Source organism: Bos javanicus, chromosome X (assembly GCF_032452875.1).
Source record: "Bos javanicus breed banteng chromosome X, ARS-OSU_banteng_1.0, whole genome shotgun sequence".
Lineage (NCBI taxonomy): Eukaryota > Metazoa > Chordata > Mammalia > Artiodactyla > Bovidae > Bos > Bos javanicus.
In genome coordinates this window covers 144696635-144720201 of record NC_083897.1, presented here as the reverse complement: position 1 = coordinate 144720201, position 23567 = coordinate 144696635, and the positions used below count along the sequence as shown (strand labels likewise).

Genomic DNA, 23567 nt, shown 5'->3' with positions numbered 1-23567 from the left:
CTCCAGGCAGGAACACTGGAGTAGGTTGCCATTTCCTTCTCCAATGCATGAAAGTGAAAAGTGAAAGTGAAGTCGCTTAGTCGTGTCCGACCCTCAGCGGCCCCATGGACTGCAGCCTACCAGGCTCCTCCATCCATGGGATTTTCCAGGCAGGAGTACTGGCGTGGGGTGCCATTGCCTTCTCCAACAACACTGTAAATCAACTCTAATTCAATTTTTTAAAAGGTGAAAAAAACCACCCAGAAAGTGGGACAAAATATTTACATAGCATATATATCCAATAAGGGATTGTATCTGGACTACAAAGAATGCTTATGAGTCAACAATAAAATGACAAACACCTCAACTGAAAAACAGTCAAAGGATCTGAAGACACACTGTCGGAAAGAATACATAGAAACGGCTCACAAGCACACGAACAGTCTCAACATCAGGCAGAGAGGAAAGCGGTAATCGCTTCAGCCGTATCTGAGTCTTTGTGATCCCAGGGACTGTAGCCCGCCAGGCTCCTCTGTCCAGGGGATTCTCCAAGCCAGAATACTGGAATGGGTTGCCATTCCTTTCTGCAGGGGATCTGCCTGACCCAGGTCTTCTGGGCTCTTTACCATCTGAGCTACCGGGGAAGCCTGTAGTCAGGAGGGAAATGCAGTTCAAAACCACAGGGAGGCAGCGCTGCCCTCACACCGGGAGGGCCGGTCCTCAACCAGAGAGACAGGGAGTGCTGGAAGAAACGTGAACACGCTGGAGCCCTCGCACGGCGCAGGTGGGAACTGTGGCAAAGAGTCCTGAGGTTCCTCAGAAAGGCAAACAGCGCCACTGTCTGAGGCCGCCATTCCACTCCCTGGGCCTCGACCCAAGAGAAATGCAAACGCATCCACCTGCACAGACCTGCAGCACAGGAGAGCCCACAGCACCATCACTCACAAGAGCCAAAGGCCAGAGCCGCCCGAGTGCTCCTGAAGGGCACAGCCACCCAAGTGTTCCTGAAGGGCATAGCAGCCCGAGTGCCCGTGAAGGGCAGAGCCACCCGTGTGTTCCTGAAGGGGAAGCATGGAAAGGAACAGTAAAAGGAGGGCAGCTCTGATACAGGCCACAGTGTGGATGGACCCTGAACACACGACGTTCAGTGAGAAGTGCAAGCACAGAAGGACACACAGAGTGTGATTTCATTGATAGGAAACGTCCAAAACAGGCAAATCCATGGAGACAGGAAGTGGATTCATGGTTGCCAGGGACTGGGGGAGGGGAGTGGGTGGGTACATGGATGGATGGGCAGGGGGGTGGATGGATGGACAGATGGATAAATGGACAAGTGTGTGTGTGGGTGCGTGGATGCATGGATGACTGAATAGATGCGTGGTTGGGTAATGAATGGATGGATGATGCAGAGATGGTTGGATGGACAGATGGATGGATAAGTGGGTATATGGATGGATGGATGATGGATGCATGGTTGGGTGGGTAGACAGGTGGATGGATGGACTGACAGGTGGATAGATGGGTGGATGGATAGGTAGATTGATAGATGGATGGATGATGGATGGATGGATGGGTGAGTGGGTGGATGGATGGATGGGTGGAAGGATGGATGGATAGATGATGGATGGATGATGGATGGATGGATGGGTGAGTGGGTGGATGGATGGGTGGGTGGACGGATGGATGGATAGATGACGGATGGATAAATGGATGGATGGACAGATGGATGCGTGGGTGGGTGGGTGGATGGATGGATGGATGGATGATGGATGGATGGATGGATGATGGATGGATGGATGGATGATGAATGGATGGGTAGGTGGGTGGGTGGGTGGATGGATGGATAGACAATGGGTGGATGGATAGATGGATGGATGGGTGATGGATAGATAATGGATGGATGGATGGATGGATGGGTGATGGATGGATGGACGGATGAATGGATAAACAGCATGTGGCCCGTGCACACACTGGAAGACAACTCAGTGACTAAAGAGAGGGGAAGCTCTGACACAGGCTACAGTGTGGATGGACCCTGAACACAGGGTGCTCAGTGAGAGAAGCAGGCACAGAAGGACAGACAGTGGGTGCTTCCGTTTATACAAAGAGTCAGAAAGAGGCAAATCCACAGATACTGGAGGCAGACTCGTGGTTTCCTAGGGATGCAGGGGAAGAGGAGGCGCAATGGCAACCACGGGGTACAAGGTTTCTTTCTCTACAGTGAGCTCTGTAGAGAAGGCTGCACAACCCTGTGAATACACTGACGGCTGAGCTGTACACTTTAAATGGTGAATTGTGGTGCACATGGATTCCATCTCAAGAAAGGTTTTAGAAAAAGAGAAAAAGGCAACCCCTAAAAGCTGAAGGCAGAAAGGAGCACGTGGAGTCACTCAGCACACAGTCCAGCAGAGCTTTTCAGGACGTGCACAGCAGACAGAGAGTTAGCAGCCGGGGCCAAGAGGAATCTTACAGGAGCGGCAGGGGTGATGGGGGAGAGAAGGGAGGCAGAGAGGAGGGGAGGGGGAGAGGAGAAGAGGGGAGGAGGGCAGGCGGAGGGGCAGGGGAGAGGAGGGGACACAGAGAAAAGAGAAGGCGCCCGCAGCACTGGAGACAAAGGAGAGAGGCTGGGCACTGCCCTGAAGAACCAACGTGTAACTCACAAGCAGCCTGCGCGGCAGGCAGCGTGACCCCCGGGAGATCAAACACGTGGGAAGTGCCCGCCCACAGCTGTCGATGACAGCTAGAGTTGGGGTGCTGGGAGCATGCGGACCCCACATGTGGGCACAACACCGGCAGGCAACCTGGGGCCTCTGACTGACGTAAAGCGGGGGCCTGTCCTCTGTCCAGCAAGCCTCCCAATGCAGGAGACACGGGTTTGATCCCTGACACAGGGTGATGCCCTGGAGAAGAAAATGGCAACCAGCTCCAGTATTCTTGCCTGGAGAATCCCACGGACGGAGGAGCCTGGAGGGCTGCGGTCCACGGGGTCATAAACAGTCGGACACGACTGAGTGACGGACACACACACAGAGTGAGACAGGAAGGGACCACAGGGAGCCCGGGCCCCTTACAACAGCCACCCAGCCACTAGGGACGGCCAAGGACACCGTGTCACGTTCCTGTAGGAGACGGTGCAGACACCAAAACGACTGGGCGTCCACACGGAGGAGCCAGAGCCGCACTCTCTGCGATGAGCACTTTGGTCACACTCAGGGTCAGTCTATAGTCACACACGCGGTGTGTGGACTGTGGACACGCATCCCTTGGACGGGAGACACATGGGAAGGCCTGAGCTGAGCCCGTGGGGACGGTCACTCCAAGATCACGAGGCCCCGGGGAACAGCACGCAGGCCGTCCGTGTCCTCCAACAGCGAGGACAGAGCTCAGCACGTCCTCTGTGCCTCAGGCTCCAAGGACGGCAGACAGCGGACACAGAAGCCGAGCCCTGGGCCCGCGCATGCCTGAAGAAGGACCCCCCACGTGCCCGCGGGGACACCCACCTTGGCCACGCGGCCCATGTCCTCTATGGTGGCCCTTTCATGCGGGAACTGGGCGAAGGTCCTCTCGATCTTGGTGATGACGGCGTCTATGTTCACCGTGTCCTGCGGGCGGCCGCGGGGGAAGTAGAAGGTGGGGATGCTCCGGCTCGCGGCGGGCGGCAGGGGCTCCTCCTTCCTCGTCTGGACCTGAGGAAGACAAGAGTGAGGGCCTGGGCACGTGGGCACCTCCTGGGGATGCAACTCAGTGAGGGCCTGGGTGCGTGGGCACCTCCTTGGGACCCACATTCAGTGAGGGCCTGGGCACGTGGGCACCTCCTGGGCACGTGGGCACCTCCTCCCTCTATTTTCATCATCGGAGGCAGGTCTGATTCATGTCTCCCCCCACCGCCCCAAGCCCAGTTCACCCACTGTGGACGGGGCACCCAGACCATCACTACGGGCTGACTGCAGACACAGGAGGGCACGCAGCCCACAGGCAACGGCACATGTGACCACTGGCCTGGTCCACACGCCCCGCCTCCCTCATCCTGCTTCAGCTGTGAGCCCCTGGAGAGGCCAGCTTACCGCCCAGGCTACTGAGAGAACCTGCCCTGTGTCCTGCGGGAGGTCAAGGGAGGCGTGGCGGGCTGTCCCCTTGGTGGCAGGTTGCACCTGTGACCGCTTGTGCCCACACCTGCCGTGCCCCGTGGAGGTTTCAGACCCAGCCAGCACAGCCCTCAGGAAACACACAGCCCCAGGGCTCTGCCTCCCAGGACGGGCAGCAGCGAGCACCACACAGGAGCCAACAGCACGCTTTCAGCCACAGCTGACGTCAGCCAGGCATCTCCCAACACACCTACCACTTGGTGGTGTGGGGTGTCCACCTGGTGCCTCATCAGGTGGCCTGTGGGTGGGCGCAGTGGCCCACCAGCCCTTCCAGGGCCAGGGGGCTGGGAGGGGTTGCATCCAGGGAGGGACACAGCAACAGGGCCTCTGTCACCCCAGGACAGCCTCCCATCAGACCCCACTCCCTTCAGAAGCCCTGTCACCCCAAGTCATGGGATCATCAGGACCCAGGACAGCCTCCCCTCAGACCCCACCCCCTTCAGAGGCCCTGTCACCCCAGGTCACGGGGTCATCAGGACTCATGACACACCCTTCTGTCAGAGAGCTCTGGAGCCCGTGAGCCCCCAACAGGATCACAGAAAGAAACCCACACCTGGACACAGGAGGACAAAACCCGAAGACCCAAAGGCAGCCAGCAGGTGTTTAAACACAGCCCAGGCATGGGAAGCAAGACAGATGAGGGGAAATCTTCAAAGAAGCAAACAACCGGGGCTCCATCCAACTGTCAACAGAAACAACAGATTCTAGAAGCCAGAGGAAGACACTGCCCACCTTGTCCCCTTCTACCTGTGAGGAGGTGGCTGTCACATGACGTGAACACTGAGATGTTTTAACGACCCAAAGAGAACAGAAAGCCAAAGTGAGCGTGCAACAGACAGCTGGCCCAGGCGACGCTGAGGCGTGCACGTCAGTGGGGAGCAAAGCGCCCCCAGATGGAAAATGTGAACTACAAGACAGGGTGCGGGGGGAGAGCAGTGCCTACCTGGCTAACTCCACACGCATCCACCAGAGAAATCAGTCATAAGAACACCATTTTACTTCTTTCTGAAAACTCCCAAGAAGATGACAGCATACAACGCAAGGGAGATAGAATGGAAGTGTGTGAGAGTTTTGAGTTGGATGATAAAGATATGGATTAACTCAGTTCCTACAAAAATGACACTGTCAGCTGAGCAGTGACCTGGTGGGAAGCACTGCAAAGGGAAACAGGCAAAGGAGAGCACGCAGAGAATACAACACAAACCAGAACAGACTCAAAGTCATGTACGTGAACTAAACGTTCCAGTTAGAAATACAAAGGTCGGAGGCCCTGCCTGGTGGCTCAGTGGTCAAGAACCCACCTGCCAACGCAGGAGAGGTGGGTTCAATGCCTGGCCGGGGAAGATCGCACATGCTGAAGAACAACTGAGCCCGTGCGCCACCACTACTGAGCCTGCGCTCCAGAGCCCGGGAGCCACAGCTACTGAGCCCGACTCCCCAGCTGCCCCGAGAGCCCATGCCCTGCAACAGGAGAATCCACCGCCACGAGAAGGCTGCACATCTCAGGCAGAGAGCAGCCCCTGGTCACCAAAACTAGAGAAAAGTTCGCGCAGCAACCCAGCACAGCCAAAAGTAAACTCAAATCAAGTTAACTGTAAAAAACAGGAAGATCAAACAACAACAACAAAAAAGGGTTATTTATAAGACACACGCATAAGGTCTCAGGACACAACAGCTGAAACTTAAGTGGAAAGAGATACAGCGGCCAACAGCGATGGGAAGAAGGCAGGCACCGCTGTGTTCACGCCCAGAGTGGGCTGGGGGCCTGGACTTCCAGAGAGAGGTCGGGACACCGCGCTGGGGTCCACCACGGGCGGCGCCGCCGACCCCGAGCTGACCGCTGCCCCGGCGTGGCCTCAGCGCCCACCAAGCCCCGGAGCAGGGAAGTGCGGCGCAGGCAGGCAGGGCCAGGCGACGGGAAAACAGAAGCGCCGGGTGCGGACACGGGGAGATTTAGAGTTATCTCTGGGCCATAAATAGCGCGGCCGGCACAGCTGCGGGACAGGCGCCCTTCGCCAGCACACAGGGCGCCGCAGGGGCCGCGTCCGGCCGAGCGGGGCTCCCCAGGGCCGGAGAGAAGCGGCGGAGGACGGCGCCCTGAGCTCGGTGCTGCCGGCTGGACGTCCGCGACGAAGGCGGAAGGGGCACAGCCGTGCATCTGTGTGGGTGAGAGAGAGACATGCACACACACAGAGGACTCCCAAGTGGGGCTGGGCCCCCTAAGCAGCCCGCAGAGCAGGGGCGCCGGCCTCGCCCCGCCCCCGCCCCAGGCCTCCCTGTCGGCCGTCAGCACGGCACCTGCTGCCGGCGGCAACTTCTGTCGCGATGCGGACACCCGCGCTCCCTGGTGGCGACTGCGGAGACCAGAGACGCCAGCGGCCCTCGGGACACGCGCAGCCGCGAACAGGACAAGACACGGCCTCGTGGAGAGCGAGGCGCCCCTGTGTGGCGGGAGCGGCCACACCGGGGACAGTGCCCGCCTTCGGGAGCAGCCCAGCGCCCCCTCCCGGCACGGCTTCTAGCGCGTCCTCAGCCGGTCGGCGTCTCCGCGGACAGAGGGCGCACGCTGGGCCGGCGGGGATGACCATGGGTCTAAGCACCCAGGAGGGGCGCGGGGCGAGCGGAGCAGGGCCGGGGGCGGGTCAGCACGCGGGGCGCAGCCGGCAAGGGCCCCATTGGAGCAGAGACCCGGGTGTGGGGACACAGGCGGCAGAGGCACCCAGCGGAGGGCAGCACCAGGCTGGGAGGCCCTGCAGGCCGGAGCCTCTCCTCCTCCAAGCCTGGGAACCCTCCGCACAGGCTGGAGAGGCTGGGGAGGGCCAACTAGGACTTCAAAGGGCCCACTGATGGACCCACAAACAGATGAGAACATGTGCGCCCCTGGGCAGAGGACTGTGCGGCCCACGGAGCCAGGAAGCAGGGCTGGGGTGTGGAGCTGGGGAGCAGCCCGAGGGCCCAAGTCCATGGGCCAGGACCGTGGGGACCACGTCTGACCCCCGGGTCCCAGGAGTGCAGACCAAGGGGGCACACTCAGGGGCACCCTGCACAGTGATGTGACCCCCCGGGGCCTGACACGGGCAGAGTCTGCAGGTTAGGCTGTCAGCACAGGGAGGGGAGGGGAGCCTGGACTGTCACGGCACCAGGGTCTCCCCTCCGTGGGGCCCCTGCGTCCACCTGAAGGGCCCACAGGGAAGCTGGATGGGTGAGAGCGGGACCAGGACCAGGACCAGGGATGGAGGAGGGGGGCGGGGGAGCCCATCCCAGGGCCTGCTGCGCCCCAGATTCAGTCCCAGGGATGGAGGCCAGCACCCAGCTTGGACGGGGCGGCGGCACAGCCGGGCGGGGTTCTCGTGGGCTTGGGACACGCGCTGAGGGCCGCCACGGAGGACAAGCTGGGGGCCTGAGGGCTGCTCAGCGTGCGCTTGGCCCGGACGTCCACAAGTAGGGGCTGGATAGGAAGAGGGCTCTGCAGGAAGAGGAGAGCCTCACCCCCAAAACACAACAGCCACACTGCATACGTTCCTGTGGCCCTGAACCCAGCACGGCTGCACCAAGCTGCAGGTGCACATGTGTGAAGCACCGAGTCCATCTCCACATGCCCTCCAGGCCCACACACCCTCACCACCCCCGCCACAGCCCTCATACCCCCAACCATCACGTCTCTCCTCACCCCATCCCCTCCTCACCCCATCCCCTCCTCACCCATCTCCACACACACCCCACCATCCCCCTCCAGACCCCATCTCCACATGCACGGCCCCCACCATCCCCTCCTCACCCCATCTCCGCACACCCTGAGGTTTGCAGCTCCCCCAAGGATATGTCTGGAGTCCACACTCAAACACCGAGAGGTGAAACCAGAAGCCAGCCAGGGGAGCTCCCCTCCCCAACACTGTCCCCAGGACACTCCCCTCTCAAGAGCTGAATTCTGCACCTGAAGAGCACTCACTGCCCAGGGCAGGCGCCCTCATTCCCAGGAAAGATCGCCGGGATGTGTTTTCTGTAACCTGAAACTGCTTCCTCTGAAAGGCCTGAGTGACTGGATAAGACGCACAGCTGTCCTGGGAAAATCAGGCTTTCCTGCAGCTCCTGCCTGTAGCCAGGGCTCCCCTCCCCTCCCCCTTGACGAACATCAAGGCCTGGCCACCACCGGCGGAGGGCTCCCCGATCCGGGGACACCCCAGCACTACTGTGTACCACATAAACAGCAACCAGCAGACGTGCCCCTCCGTCTGTAAAACGAGATCAGCCTCATCTGATCTCACACTCGGAGTCTGAACAGACTTTCCTGCCCAAACGGGGCACCGATTTACAAGCGTCACCCACTCGCAGACCAAAGCTCACACGTTAGAAAGACAGCTGTCAGACAGAAAAAAGAAGGCCCAATAGCTCTCTAAAAGTTCAGACATAGTCCCAGGATGGGGAAAAACTCGATTTAAAGTACCAACAGGAAGCAAGCTTTTCCCACCCCAGACAGGCCGGTATGTAATTCGGCGACTTTTTGCTTTCTTAAGGCCACCAGATGACCTTAACTCCTCGCCTGGGAGAAAATACAAGCGATTCACAGTGCCAAACATCCCTGACAGCAGAACCTGCCGTTACCAGAAGACCCCAGGGTGGCCGCGGGTTCTACATGCCCCGGTCCCTTTACTCGACTTTATAAACCACAGACGAGGCCCAGGCAGAGAGAGACCGGCTTTGCTCTTGTGCCCGTGGGGGAGAAGCACCGAGAAGTTTAAAAGCCGAGTGCCTGCTGAAACCAACGAGCGATGCGCTTCCTCTAAAGCGCTCAAACTCCACACGCGCTCGCAGCAAACCGCGCTCGGTCCTGAGAGCACTGCGTTACTGCGACGGGCGCTGTGCTCCGACCACGCGGGGAGGCTGCCTGTGCGCCTGCGGAGCCAGAGCTAAAGCCTCCCCAGCCCGTTCAGTCCGCTCCGCAGGCGTTTTCCAGGCACCGTGGTCCTTGCGGCTGAATCTCCCAGAAAGGAGCTGTGGGCGCCTCGCTTCAGAGCGGCTGTCCCAACGAACTTCACGGGCCACACACCTGCTCTCCGCGCGCAGGGCCGCTGTTCCCGGGCAGAGGTGAAGCCCCCACCCCCCAGCACGGGTAGCCCCCCGCCCCGACCTCTCCGGGGCTGAGCGGACGCAGCAGCCCCGCGCCCGCACCTGCTGGAAGGCCTTGAGCCGCTTCTTGAAGCGCGAGGGCAGCACGAAGTCGCAGCCGCGGGCCAGCGAGGCCAGCTCCTGCCGCAGGTCGGGGTCCTGGCGCAGGGAGAGGTCACGGAGCCGCATGTCGGCTCGCGTGGGCCGCCGCGGCCCGGGCCGGGTGCGCTCGCGGGGCTGCGGCTGGCCGGGGCCGGCGGGGTCGGGGCGGTCCAGGCGGCCGGGCTCAGCGCGCTCCATGCGTCGCCGGCCGGCGCTCTGGGGGCCGGACCCCGGGCGCGCGCATTCCTCCGGCGGGGCGGGCGCGCACAGCGCGGGCAGGGGAGGCGCGGCTAGCAGGCGGCGGGCGGCCCCTCCCCGGGCCCCGCTGCGCTCCGCGGGGCAGGCCAGAGGCAGGGCGCCCGCCCCGGGCCGGACCGAGCGTTGGACGAAGCGCAGGACGCCCGCCCCGGGCCAGCCCGCTGCGCGAGGAGGGAGGCGGCCGCCCCCCGTCCCCCACCCCCGACCCTTGCTCTGCTCAGCCCGCAGACAGGCCGCCGAGGCCCGCCGCCCGCGGGCTCCCCGGGAGGGACCCGGCCTTCTCTCCGGACGCCGTCAGCCAGCCCAGGGCTAAGCTGGAACCTACGACAGAGCAAGCGGCCCAGACGCGCGGGCCCACAGCCCGCCTGCGGCCCAAGAGCTGTTCCCTGGGAAACTGGCGGCAAAAGAAGGGCTTTGGAGGTCACCACCCACGCGCACTTAGGAGTGTAGGGGGAAAAAAAACAAAACAGTGAAAGTGTTTGTTGCTCAGTCCTGTCTGAGCGACCCCATGGACTGTAGCCCGCCAGGCTCCTCGATCCGTGGGATTCTCCAGGCAAGAATACCGGGGTGAGCGGCCAATTCGTTCTCCGAGGACATCTTCCCCATCCAGGGATCAAACCCAGGCCTCCTACACTGGCGGCGCGTTCTCTACCCTCTGAACCACCAGTTGGGAAGATGTTCACTCAACCTGTACACTATCTCCTGTGAAAACTCGGGGTGCGGGTGCAAGCGAGGGTTCTACCGCATTCCGGCGTGTACACAGGTGCACAGCGTGATGAGAACCAGAACACGGGGAGGAACAGAATCCGACTCAGACCGCCATGTACTGGGAACCCTGAAAAGGGAACCCGGGCCCTGACGTGGGGGTGGACTCCCCGCAGAGCCAGGCCCGCTCTGGGCGGGTCTCCCCGCCCTCGCCCCCCGGACACGGACACACATGCAGTCTACCCCTGGCCTGAGGGTCCCACCCCTGACATCGCAGGACCCCAGGGACGCATGTCCCTTCACCCTTCCCTGCCCCGGGACAGAGCTGTCTGGGGAAATGGCCTTGGGGGTCAGGAGCCTCTTCACTCACCCACCCTCTTCCTGTCTCTCTAACGGACTTCGGGTTTGGGGCTCGTTTTTTTCCAGCCGTGTTTGTCTCACAGAAACAGAGGGCAGAAGTCCAGAACCGCCTGCAGGGCCCAGGTTCCCCTGTCAGGAACAGCCTGAGCGGGGCACTGCGTCTGTTAGAAATAGGAGCCCACATCACTGCGGTGAGGAACCCACGCAGATAAGGCTGCCCTGAAGACTCGCAGTCTCCCCAGGGTGCGTCTGGTCCTGCACACCCTGAGGGTCCGTTCAGACAAAGGCACAGCGCTGTGTTGCCACCACTGCGGTGTCACTCAGCAGGCTTGCTGCCCTGGGGGCTGTACGTTTTTTAAGATTTTAAAATAGTATTTTTTATGTGGCCCACTTTTTAAAGTTTTCAATGAATTTGTTACAACATTCCTTCTGCTTCGTGTTTTCAGTTTTTGGCCCCGGGGCATGTGGGACCTTAGCTCGCAGATCAGCAATCGAACCCGCAGATCAGCAATCGAACCTGTACTCGCTGCCTTGGAGACGAAGGTGTCAGCACGGGACAGCCAGGGAGGTCCCTCCCCCAGCCCCTGCCCTGGAGTCCGTGGGCTCAGCCGGTTCACGCCCCCTCCCCAGCACCATCCATCCACCCTGTATCCGTGCTCCGCCCGTCCTGAGTGCCCCCAGCGGGAATCACAGGGATGCAGCCTCTTCCGGCTGCAGCGTCACCTGCCCCAAACTCCTGCTCAGGACCCCTGTCGTGTGCCTGTCCTCTGCCTCTGCCCCTCTCTCGGCCCCGCTCCGTCCTCCTGTTCCCAGAACATCCTCAGGGGCTCGGGGCTCGGCGGCCGACCCCCACATCCCCCATTCTGCAGACACGGGGACAGTCTGGGGCAGAGTGTGTACCACTCAGTGGCCACGGCGCCATCACATGTGGTGTGAGGTCACGGTGCCCGAGGCCTGCCCTGTCAGACCCGCTCACAACACGCAGGAAGGCCCCCAACAGCATGCTGGGGGGGCCCGTGCTCGGGACAGACTTCTCATTTCAGGATGTCAGCAGGGGCACCGGGGGCTCGGAGACTGCCGATGCAGGCACGGCCCTGCCAGTCTGCCTTGGGGGCCAAAAACCAAAACATAAAACAGAAGGAATATTGTGACAAACTCATTAAAACTTTAAAAGGCGGTCCACATCAAGATAAAAAAAAAAAGCTTAAAAATATAGTGTCGGGAACATGGTCACTTATTACAGTCATGTCTTTGTACAGTGAGGAATCACAGACTTGTTGAAATGTACAGAAATATCAAATCACGGTGTTCTGTGCTAGGCTTCCCAGATGGTTCAGTGGCAAAGAATCCACCTGCCAATGTAGGAAACTCAGGTTCGATCCCTGGGTTGGGAAGATCCCCTGGAAAAGGAAATGGCACCCTACTCCAGTATTCTTGCCTGGAGAATCCAACGGACAGGAGCCTGGCGGGCTACAGTCCATGGGGTCACAGAGAGTCAGACACGACTGAAGCAACTTAGCACGCATGTGAAACTGGTGGAAGAGATGCAACCTACGACAAGTCACTTGCTAGAGAGACAGCTTGCAAATCCCATAGTGATAAATAGAGCAGTTGTGCCCAGAACAGACACAGAACTTGCCAACTGAACGAGAAAAAGCAATCAACCCATGTGTAAACCAGAAGCGCATCCGAAAACACACCCCAGCAGAGAAGATGCTTGAGGACAAGAAGGTCACCTGGGAAATGGTGACGAAGCCCCAGAGGTGCCGCCAGAGAGCCGTGTTATGGACAGGGGCCGGTCAGGTGCCCGCCAGGGATGGGTCGCTGGAACCCTGGGCTGCTTTCAGGCAGGGAACACCCACGGTGCAGACCCTCTGGAACACCACTTGACGGGGTCTTGAAAAGAGAAATGGGTCTGTGACAACCTAGAAGGGTGGAATGGGGAGGGAGGTGGAAGGGAGGTTCAAGAGGGAGGGGACACGTGTATGCCTATGGCTGATTCACGGTGATGTACGGCAGAAACCAACACAATATTGTAAAGCAATTGTCCTCCAATTAAAAATAAACAAATTTTCAAAGCAGTCAGAGATGCTGCTGAGCCTTAAAACGCAGCCGTTACTCCACAGGCGTCTCCTGGGACCGCAGTGGCCTCCCAGGTGGCTCAGGGTAAAGAACCCGCCTGCTAAGGCTGGAGACCTGGGTTCGATCCCTGGGTCAGGAAGATGCCCTGGAGGAGGAAACAGGAAAGCACTCCAGTATTCCTGCCTGGAATTCCATGCACAGAGGAGCCTGGAGGGCTGCAGTCCGTGGGGTCGCACAGAGTCGGACACGAGTAAGAGACTGAGCCTTTGCTGAGATGAGAAGAGACGAGGTGCTCGTGAGGACTGAGCTTGGACGTCCTCGGCGCAAGGATCCGAGAGCTGGGGGCCAGAGCCAGGGCCAGGGTCCACCTGACACAGCACGAGGCCCCACGGTCCGGGAGCAGCGCTCAGCGAGGACCCGGGAGGAGGGCCGGGCGCTTGACCGTGGGGAGCGTCCTGGGAGAGCTGGCGGGTGCTTGGACCCCTGCAGCTGTAGAAGAGACCTCAGACGGTGCGCCCTGGCCCAGAGCCCTGGATGCCTCGGGGCCCAGGGTAAGACGAGACGAGTTGTGTGAACAGCTTTCCTAGTCCTGTGAAGGCTGACGGGAAAGCGCCTCATCTCCCTAAACTAAGCCAGCGCCTCTCCACCAGCAAGGACGCCGCGGAAGTGCCCTGCACGGCCCTGGCGCTCTGCCCGTGCCCCGACCGGGAGGATGCGGGCCACCTGACGCTGTCGACCAGGGCGCCGCCTCAAAGCTCACCACAGCGCACACACAGGAACGGGGATCCCAGCCACAGGGTGGGGGTGCAGACGGCCCAGGTCTCGGTCAGACAGGGCCTCCGCCCAGGGGAGCACTGGGGCCCTGCAGCCGCAGGGAACCCCTCAGCCACAGGCACCCCCACATCTAGGGAGCAGCAGCGGCCACCACCTCCTGATGGACACCAGCCGCTGCCACATCCTCGAGCAGACTCTGAAAGCCTTCTTCAGAGATCCCACACACGAGACCCGGCATCACCCTCCTAGGGGGCCCCATGCCCCCCTTCCACACAGGGACCCCGCTTCCCCTCTTCAGAGACCCCACACCAAGCTCCTAGGGGACCCCGTGCCCCCATCCTCTTCACGGGGACCCCGCTTCCCCTCTTCTCTTCAGAGACCCCACACCAAGCTCCTAGGGGACCCCGTGCGCCTCCTCCTCCTCACGGGGACCCCACTTCCCCTCTTCTCTTCAGAGACCCCACACCAAGCTCCTAGGGAACCCCGTGTGCCTCCTCCTCCTCACAGGACTCTGCACCCCTCCTCCTCACGGGGACCCTGCTTCCCCTCTTCTCTTCAGAGACCCCACACCTAGCTCCTAGGGGACCCCGTGCGCCTCCTCCTCCTCACAGGACTCTGCATCCCTCCTCCTCACGGGGACCCTGCATGCCCTGTTCTCATGAGACCCTGCATCACCCTATGGGACCCTGTGCCCCTCCTCCGTCTCATGGGGACCCCGCACCTTCCCCCAGGGCAGAAGGCAGTCCCAGGAGGTGAGGAAGCTTAATCTGGACTGAACGTGGACTGAACATGGACTGGACCTGGACTGAACCAGAGCCCTAAACCAGGGCTAAACCATGACCCTACACCAGGACTAAACCAGTACTGAGTCAGGTCAAGTCAAATCACCAGGTAACTAGACACCCCATATCTACAAACAGAAGCAAAGCACTAAATGTCTAAACAAGTAGATAACAAATTTCACCAAGGGGCAAAGCACTGGAACGCATGCACCGTCGCTGACGGAAAATGATGAGATGCAAGAAGACAGAAAGATATCCGGAGCCGTGGGCTGGGAAACTGGACATTTTTAAGGTATTAGTGGTGCCAGATTGATCTACAGACTCAACGCAGCCCCAGTCAAAACTCCAACAGGCTTTCCTGTGGAGGCTGACAAGCTGATTCTCAGGGTTACACGCAGATGAGAACATTAGGACAGCCTGAGGTCAGAGAACATCTGAGAATCTCAGACCGTTTTAAAAGAACTGGGTTGGCCGTACACCACTTGCTTTCCACAGGTTCACCCCCAAAGAGCTGCAGAGTGAGACTTCAAACACAGATCACGGGATCAGAGATCGGGAAACAGACCCATATGCACAAGGCTGACTGATTTTCAACAATGTGACTCACAGTGCAGCTCTGCAAGAAAAGAGAGACTTCAAAGACGGCTGGTTACCTGGATATCTTACACCACACACAGAAACTGAAGAGAAATGGATCAGAACTCTAAACGCAAAAGGGAAAACCAGGAATGTTTTAGGAGGAAAACAAAAGGCAACCATGACAGCCTGGGAGACTCACACGTTTCATAGATTGGATGCAATACATAAGAACCATGAAAGAATGAAATTGATATAATTTAAAAAAAAAACAGCTTTTTGTGTTCAAAAGACATGTTAAACCAACAACAAAATGGGACAAAGACTGAAGAGAAATATGTGAAAATATAAGTCTCACAAAAGAGCTGCATGCAGATTCTACACAGAGGCCTTATGTTGCTGTTGACTGGCTCAGTCGTGTCCGACTCTTTGTGACCCCATGGACTGCAGCCCACCAGACTCCTCTGTCCATGGGATTCTCCAGGCAGGAATACTGGAGTGGGTTGCCGTGCCCTCCTCCAGAGGATCTTCCCAACTCGGGGATCGAACCTGTGTCTCCTGCATCGGCAGGTGGATTCTTTACCACTGAGCCACCAGGAAAGCTCCACATGAGGTTTCTTCACTTCCTACTAGCTCTTAGAGAACACAAACTCAGAACTTTTCTTATAGCATTATACGTAGGAACATTTTCCTAACACTAATTATCCATTTCTTGGGGTCAAAGAAGTCTTATCATTTTATCCCAATGACAACAGTCCTTTTTGGGTTACTGGCCTCTCAAAATTCAACTGAAGCCAAAAACTCCACATTCACCAAGACATGTTTAAAGCCACCTTCAGGCCCCAGACAAGGTCCATCAACAGTTCTTTTTGGCCGCAGCAGAATGTTGGCTGTTAGCTCCCTGACCACGGGTGGAGCCTGTGCCCTCTGCACTGGCAGTGTGGAGCCAACCACTGGACCACCAGGCAGGTCCCTGTCATTCCTTTTTGAAACCTCTTGGGACAGTTAGGAGAGAGTCATTCTGCTTTCCCTCAAAACCGGGTCCTCAGGGGACTTCCTTGGTAGCCCAGTGGCTAAGACTCTGGGCCCCCAAATCAGGGGGCCTGGGTTCGATCACCGGTCAGGGAACTAGATTTCACAGGCCACAAGTAAGACCCTGGTGCAGTCAAATAAATAAATAAAAATAAGCAAATATTTAAAACAAAAAACCAATATCTGGGTCCTCATGGTGACTTACTCTATCTGGTCATGGAAACTGCAGACCAGAGAAGGGGTCTTCAGTCTTACCCGCCCCCATCAGCACTTCTTTCATTCAACAGACGCCCGCCCACCCCCCGACTATTCCAGCCCCACCGCCGAGCCCCGTCGCATCCTTCCAGGCAGAAGCTGGTGTCTCCACGGCCCCAGGCAGCACAGTGCATGAACCTGTTCTTGGGGAAACACCACTCTGGCCTGAGGATTCACGCCCACACTCTGTGGCTTTCTGCCTGCCATGCATAAATGAGGTCTTTCTCAGGCGTCAAAGCCTCCCCCCTCAAGTTTTCTGTAAACAGTTCCAGTCCCAGGGGGACTCACACAATTTATGGGGTCACAAAACACAGGAATTCATCTTCCAGTGATGTCTGTTGGGCTGTGTCACAAAACACACCTAGTGACAACGTGGACGGCTCACCACGGGAGGTTCCGGGGATCCCAGTAAGAGCACCAGGCAGTTGGCGGGAGGACGGGGGACTGTCACTACTGCAGGCAGCTCTCCAAGCCCTGGCTCTCCTCACACAGCCACCTCCTCATTTTAGCGGGGGGGCGGGGGGGGGGGGAGGCTGAGGCAAGACGTCAAGAGCAGGGGTCCCCAACACCTGAGCCGTGGACTGGTACCAGTCTGCAGCCAAGCTGCACAGCAGGAGGTGAGCAACACAGCTTCCTGTCTATTTACAGCCACCCTCAGTGCATCTGGGCTTCCCAGGCAGCACTAACGGTAAAGAACCCGCCTGCTAATGCAGGAGAGGAAGGAGACTAGGGTTCAATCCCTGGATCAGGAAGCTCCCCTGCAGAAGGGCATGGTAACCCACTCCAGTATTCTTACCTGGAAAATCCCATGGACAGAGTCTGGCGGGCTACAGTCCCCTGGGTCTTGAAGAGTGCGACACGACTAAACATCAAAACGACAACAAGGGGAGCGATATGCACCCACCACTCTTTTTCTTCTTCTTTTGATTCCCCCTATGTGTTTTCCATAAACACCTGGAGACACTTTATTATATTTAACCAGCACAGAAGCACTTTACTCGTATAGGCACTGCTGTCCAACTGTCCTTATTGTAGAAAAACTGTTAGTCCCTCAGTTATGTCAGATTCTCTGTGACCCCTTGGACTGTAGCCTACCAGGCTCCTCTGTCCATGCAATTCTCCAGACAAAAATACTGGAATGGGTAACAATTTCCTTTTCCAGGGATCTTCCCCACCCAGGGAATGAACCTAGGTCTCCTGCACTGTGGGCAGATCTTTACCATCTGAGCCACCAGGGAAGCCCTGTTGTCAAAACTCAGGGACAAAAGCAGACGAATCTGGGATAAAATGTCAACGTTCACAAACTAAGCAGAGCAGGAAAAAAAGCAGCCATGCATGCATAACTAAAACCAACTGTAAACAAACTCCAAAAACATGATCAATGTGGAAGATGTCGAAGACAGTACTTTTCAGTGGGCAGGACTTTTTGGGGGGCGAAGGGAGGAGATGAGATGGTTGGATGGCATCACCGACTGGATGGACATGAGTTTGAGCAAGCTCCCGGAGTTGGTGATGGACAGGGAAACCTGGCGTGCAAAAGTCCATGGGGTTGCAAAGAGTCGGTCACGACTGGGCGACTGAACTGATCACTGGTCACTGAAGGAGACAGCCTACACACTCAAGCGGTTAGCACGCTTGACATTCCTCCACCTGCCTCGGCCACCCCCAGCCATATGTCGGTGGGAACCCCCCAGTTACCTTCGCAGGCGTCAGCAGAAGCAAGAGGAACTTACTACTCTCGTCCCTCCGGATCGTCGAGGCCCTCGAACCGGCGGCCCACTCCTGGCACTGGAAGCGGCTCCCACTGGAAGCGCGGTGGACGCTGGGGTCGGGCCGGGCGCCCCGGGACCTTCGCACTCGCGCGGCCTCCAGGCGGGGTCGGGGGCAGCGGCTGCGAGCCGGGGCCCCGGCTGCTCCGCGTCTCCCGCACCCCTCTCGGCCCTCGCGGGCATCTGGATCCTCCGCAAGCAGTCCCGGAGCATCGCCTGCGTGCTGGACTCGCTGAGCCAGCACAGGAAGAGCTCGTCCACCTTCATCTTCAGGACCGGCTGCAGGACCTTGCCGGGCGGCATCTCCGGGGCTCGGGCCCTCCTTCCCGAGGGACGCCCCCACCCCTCTTTCCTCGCGCACAGGTGCCTGAAGCCGGGACCCACGTCCGGCCTGAATGGACCACACACGGGGCCGGCGACCAGCCCCTGAGGGCACGAGCCAGTGGGGGTCAAGGGCCCCGGGGCAAAAGACGGGAACCTGGCCGAGGGGCTCCTGGGGTTTGGTGAGGAGGCAGCGACCTGGCGGGGGGCCCGGGCCCGGGGTTCGGGAAAGAGGAGGCCCGGCCCGGTGGGGGTCGCGGGCCTGGGGTCCTGGGGTCCGGGGTGAGGCGGCGCCGGCCCGGAGGGGGTCCCGGGGTCTGATGAGGAGACAGCCTGGCCCGGCGAGTGTGGCGAGCCCAAGGTTCGGGGAAGAGGAGGTCCGGCCCGGTGGGGGTCCTGGGGTCTGGTGAGGAGGCAGGGACCCGGCGGGGACCGCGAGCCCCGGGTTCGGGGAGGAACTGGTCCGGCCCGGTGGGTTTCGCAGGCCCGGGGTTCAGGAGGTCAGGGGTGAGGCGGCGCCCGGCCCGGTGAGGGTCGAGGGCCTAGGGTTCGCGGAATACGACGCCCGGCCTGGTGGGGGTCGCGGGCCCGGAGTTCAGGAGGTCAGGGGTGAGGCGAAGCCCCGCCGCGGGGTGCTGCGCAGACTCGAGGTCCCGGCTGAGGCGGACGGTCCGACCGCGGGGGAACCCGCCCAACTCAGGGCAGCTTCAAAACGGGCGCGCCGGGACGAGCGCCCAAAGAAGGTCTCCTCAGTCGTGCGTCAACGCGACGCGTGGCGTCATCACACGGCGCCGCCCGTCAACGCCCCGAGGCAGTGCGGGGCGCCTTGGTGAGCCGGACGCTGTGCAGGGCGCGTGGGCGCACCGGAGGGCACTCAGGAGCTGGACTGTGGACGGGGGCGAGGGGTGGCGGGCACCAGACTCGAGGCCTTTTACTTCTTAGGCTTTTGGTGGGTGTGGCCCCGCGCCAGCTAGACGCCCTGGCTTCCCCCAACCGCTCGCAGAACTGCGCGCATGCGCGGTGAGAGCTCGTCGAGAGGGGCACGCGCGGGTAGTTGGCTGGGGGCGGGTTGGGGGGGGGGGTGGTCGAGCAGGCGCAGTGCGTGTCTGTAGTGGCGGCGTTCGGGAGGCCTGTCGGTCGAGCATGCGCAGTGCGTGCCCGCTGGGAGCGACCCGGGGGCAGGGCGGTGTGCCTGGAGGCGAAGGGCTACAGGGGGAGCATGCTCTGCGTGCCCGCCGAGCGCGGGAGCGGGCACGCGCGCCGCGGGAGCGAGCGCAAGGCGGGGTCGGAGGCCAGTGCAATTTCTTTTAGATAAACGGGCCCCTTCGAACCGCAAGGGTCGCGATTACGTTAAGTGTGTTAAATCTTAATGATGCATTGGAGGCGTGTAACTGCTTTCAAGCTGGCCTTTCAGGGGTGGTTTACTTCTGAGCCATCGGCTAAATAACTCTTGTTAAATTGTGATTTTGTTTGTAATGATCGCATACTTTGTGTTTGTCTACTGAAAAAAATAATTCTTTTTCTTTTGTCACTCAGTCGTGTCCGACTCTTTGCGACCCCATGGACTGTAGCCTACCAGGCTCCTCTGTCCATGGGATTTTCCAGGCAATAGTACTGGAGTGGATTGCCATTTTCTTCTCCAACGGATCTTCCCGACCCAGGGATCAAAAAAATAATAATAATAATACACCATCTCAAAGCTGAGAATTGTGTTTTAATTTGAGGACTTGCTGAAGACTTAAGCTCAGGAGGTATCCTCTCAGATCTTTCTGAGGGACTTTTCAGAAGACATAAAGGAAGGGCCGTGATATATAGGGTTTTTTGCAACAAAAAAGAAGATTAGAACATCAAAAGATGACAGTAATTTAAAGAAAACCAGACATTACAAGTTAATGAATTTAGCGCTTTTCTATGTGTGGGAAAATCTAAAAGTCTGAGTTCTATCCCTGGGTCGGGAAGATTGCCTGGAGGAGGAAATGGCAACCCACTCCAGAATTCTTGCCTGGAGAATTCCATGGACAGAGGAGGCTGGAGAGCTACGGTCCATGGGGTCATAAAGACTCAGACACGACTGAGGAAATACCATTCCATTGCATTCTGTAGGAATTAATGACAGGATGAGCCTGTGTGTCCTGAGAAAGGGAAAATATTTATATCCAAGTTGATGCTGTTGTAGACCCACAGCCCTCGTCCTTGACGAAGCCCACCTTGGGCTCTCAGTGTTCCCCCCCGTGGCTGGAACCTCACACTTGCTGGGGACGCTGTTTAGAATATGTGAGACACAACAGAGCGCACTGTCCGGTGTACAGAATTCTGTTTTTCTTCATCCTAAAACCCTCAGGGTGCACCGTTGGGGTGTCTGCAGCAGCCAAGGGCTTGGCGGCCTCGACATCCTTTGGTTACCGATACGGCAGACGATGTTCCGTTCACATTGTGTGGCCGATACCACAGACGGTGTTCTGTCCACATTGTGTGGCTAAAGATAAAAACGGGAGTATCCTGGGTCACGAGAGGGCCACCACACGGGAATCCTGTGCAGTTGGGAAGCTGATGCTTGTGTGTGCACGTTGTCAGTTCTGTGAAAGTGTTAGTCACTCAGTCATCTCTGACTCTTTGCAATTCCATGAACTTTAGTCCCCCAGGCTCCTCTGTCCATGGGATTCTCCAGGCAAGAATACTGGAGTGGGTTGCCATTCCTTCTTCAGGGGATCTTCCTGACCCAGGGATCGAACCCGGGTCTCCTGCCTTACAGGCAGATTCTTTACCATCTGAGCCACCAGGGAAGCCCATGTCAGTTCTGGAGGGAAGCAAATATTAATACGTGTTTCTGTTTGCATTTATCACACATAGACATCTTCTCAGAGCACAAACAGGCTTTTCACTCTGGGTCTGTAAATGAGCTGCCACTCATCCGTGTGGTTTTGTGTGTGTTTGGGGGGGGATGGGATTTTTCAGTCCCTGCACAAGACGGCTTTATACCCTGGGGTCTGCAAGGCCTGTGCGTCTGCCAGCAGAACATTAACAAACTCCAGGAGGGAAACAGAACCTCCTTCAGTCTGTGCGGTGGGGCGGGAGCCTGCCCCAGGGGACAGAGAGGTGCTGTGAGCTGGAGGCTGCTGGGGTCTGGGATGGGCACAGCCACAGCTAAGCGGGGGCAGGACCCTGCTGATAATAGAAGTGTAAGCTCTGCTGGCTGCATCTGCCTCCCAGGGGTGGCCGGCGGTCTCAGGGCAGAGGGTGGGGGTGAAGAGGAAGATTCTAGAAGCCAAGGACAAATTGGCACTTGCCATCTCATCTGAAAAAGCAGAGACATCACTTTGCCGACAAAGGTCCATCTAGTCAAAGCTATGGCTTTCCCAGTAGTCTAGTATGGATGTGAGACTTGGACCATAAAGAAGGCTGAGCTCTGAAGAACTGATGCTTTTGAACCATGATGTTGGAGAAGACTCTTGAGTGTCCTTTGGACTACAAGGAGATCAAACCAGTCAATCCCAAAGGAAATCAGTCCTGAATATTCATTGGAAGTAGTGACTAATGCTGAAGCTGAAACTCAGATACTTTGGCCACCTGTTGTGTGAAAACACGCTGATGCTGGGAAAGATTGAAGGCAGGAGAAGGGGATGGCAGATGATGAGATGGTTGGATGGCATCACTGACTCAATGGATATAAGTTTGAACAATCCCTGGGAGATTGTGAAGCACAGGGAACCCTGGCGTTCTGCAGTTCATGGGGTGAAAAAGAGTTGGACACGACTTTAGTGACTGAACAACAGCAACTGGCAGTAAGGACTTGGTGCCTTCACCCCTGTGGTTTCAGTCCCCAGTTGGGGCACTAAGATTCCACAAGCAGTATGGTGTGGAAATTAAAAAAATTTTAAAAACTAATCTTTTTTGGTTAGTGTGCATTTTGATAAGCATCCAAAGAATAAGAATGTTGAATGAAATAGAAAAAATGACATGAACTCACCCCTGTTCCAGCCAAATTTTAGCATAAAATTTGAAAAATCCCAAATTTTAGCATAAAATTAAAAATAAAAAACAATTTCTAAAATAAAATTTGAAAATTGCAAAATTTTAGTATAAGATAAAAATTCTAAAAAAAGATTGGGGAGCGTGCAAATAACCTGCCCTTTTATCCACATGAACGAGTTTTACAGAAGTTACGTGTGTTCCTGGTTTTGTAGTGTTTCTAATGAAACTGTCCACACAGCCAATGATGGTCTCCATTCAGTATACCCATTGTAAGCGTGGACCCAGGACCCTGACCTATTAAGGGACTTTGACCCTGCCCTGTTCTGTTCTTTTTGTTTGTCCAGGGGCGGTCACGGTTGTGATCAGTTGTAACTTCTCACCCTCAGCTTACCGACTCTCTCGGTCCCTCGTCTTTTAATTTACTGACAGTTTGTTATGCTGGGACGTGGCATAACTAAATGGGCTAACATTGGGTCATCTGAGTGTGTGCTACATGCCCAAGAATGTGGATAAATAACACAGTCCATGATCTCGGAGATCTGGTAGTGTAATGGCATGGGAGAGGGGAATCATTTACTTAGATACTTCAGCGTTCAATTACATGGTATGATGCAGAAAGACGACAGAGAAACATAGGGAGAGAGGACAGGCTTGGGAATGGGGCAGTGCTGTTGAAGCAGAGTCTTTAAGGATGACTAATAGCCTTAAGGGGTTTCCCGCGAGGTGCTGGTGGTCAGGAACCCGCCTGCCAGTGCAGCAGACATGAGACCCGGGTTCCATCCCTGGGGCGGGAAGATCCCCTGGAGCGGGGCATGGCAACCCGCTCCAGTATTCTTGCCTAGAGAATCCCATGGACACAGGAGCCTGGTGGGCTACAGTCCGTGGAGTCGCAGAGTCAGACACGACTGAGTGAGCAGGCACTCCAGAGGACAGGAAGAGGACAGGCCTGCGGGCAGCGGCCTCAGACGGCGCCGGGCTCCTTCCATCACTGCTCACCTGGGTCACACGTCGAAGGGGACCCCAGACAGATGCCCCTCTGTGCTGGTTCCCCCACCCTCACTGCCACCTGTTTGTCAACAAAAAGTCCGTCAGTAAATGCTCTTGTTAGGGTTTCATGTGTGCTCTGAATTACCTCCCTGACAAGCCCCGCCGGTTCACCCTCCCCTCCCTGCCCCCAGCTCCATTTCAAGGTTTTTTGATGATACAGAAAAGACTTTGGTATTTGGATAATAAAATTTTCTGACTTGCCTTCCGCCACCTTCAACTCAATTTCCTGTCCCAAGAGACTGTCCGTCTCTGTCTATGTGTGTGTGATAGAATCGAATCCAATTCCTTATTCATGGGGAAAC

General features: G+C 57.7%; 1 protein-coding gene and 1 long non-coding RNA gene across 4 annotated transcripts in view; one reads left to right on the top strand and one right to left on the bottom strand.

Annotated features, from left to right (window-relative positions):
- Window positions 1-18967, bottom strand: part of PPP2R3B (protein phosphatase 2 regulatory subunit B''beta) — a 40818-nt gene extending 21851 nt beyond the window's left edge. Inside the window, exons 1-3 of one of the 3 annotated variants that reach the window (XM_061408315.1) lie at window positions 17890-18967; window positions 16953-17018; window positions 3480-3665 (exon numbers count right to left, since the gene is read on the bottom strand). In XM_061408315.1, the coding sequence (XP_061264299.1) occupies window positions 3480-3665; window positions 16953-17018; window positions 17890-18228 (591 nt within the window). In that variant the 5' untranslated portion in view covers window positions 18229-18967. The remainder of the gene's footprint in view (window positions 1-3479; window positions 3666-16952; window positions 17019-17889) is intronic. The other 2 variants (XM_061408313.1, XM_061408314.1) reach the window with 2 other exon arrangements.
- Window positions 18968-19092: 125 nt separating this feature from the next.
- Window positions 19093-23328, top strand: LOC133242199 (uncharacterized). Its single transcript, XR_009734811.1, has 2 exons — window positions 19093-19195; window positions 19783-23328. It is a non-coding gene; the product is annotated as an uncharacterized LOC133242199 (long non-coding RNA).
- Window positions 23329-23567: the final 239 nt, after the last annotated feature.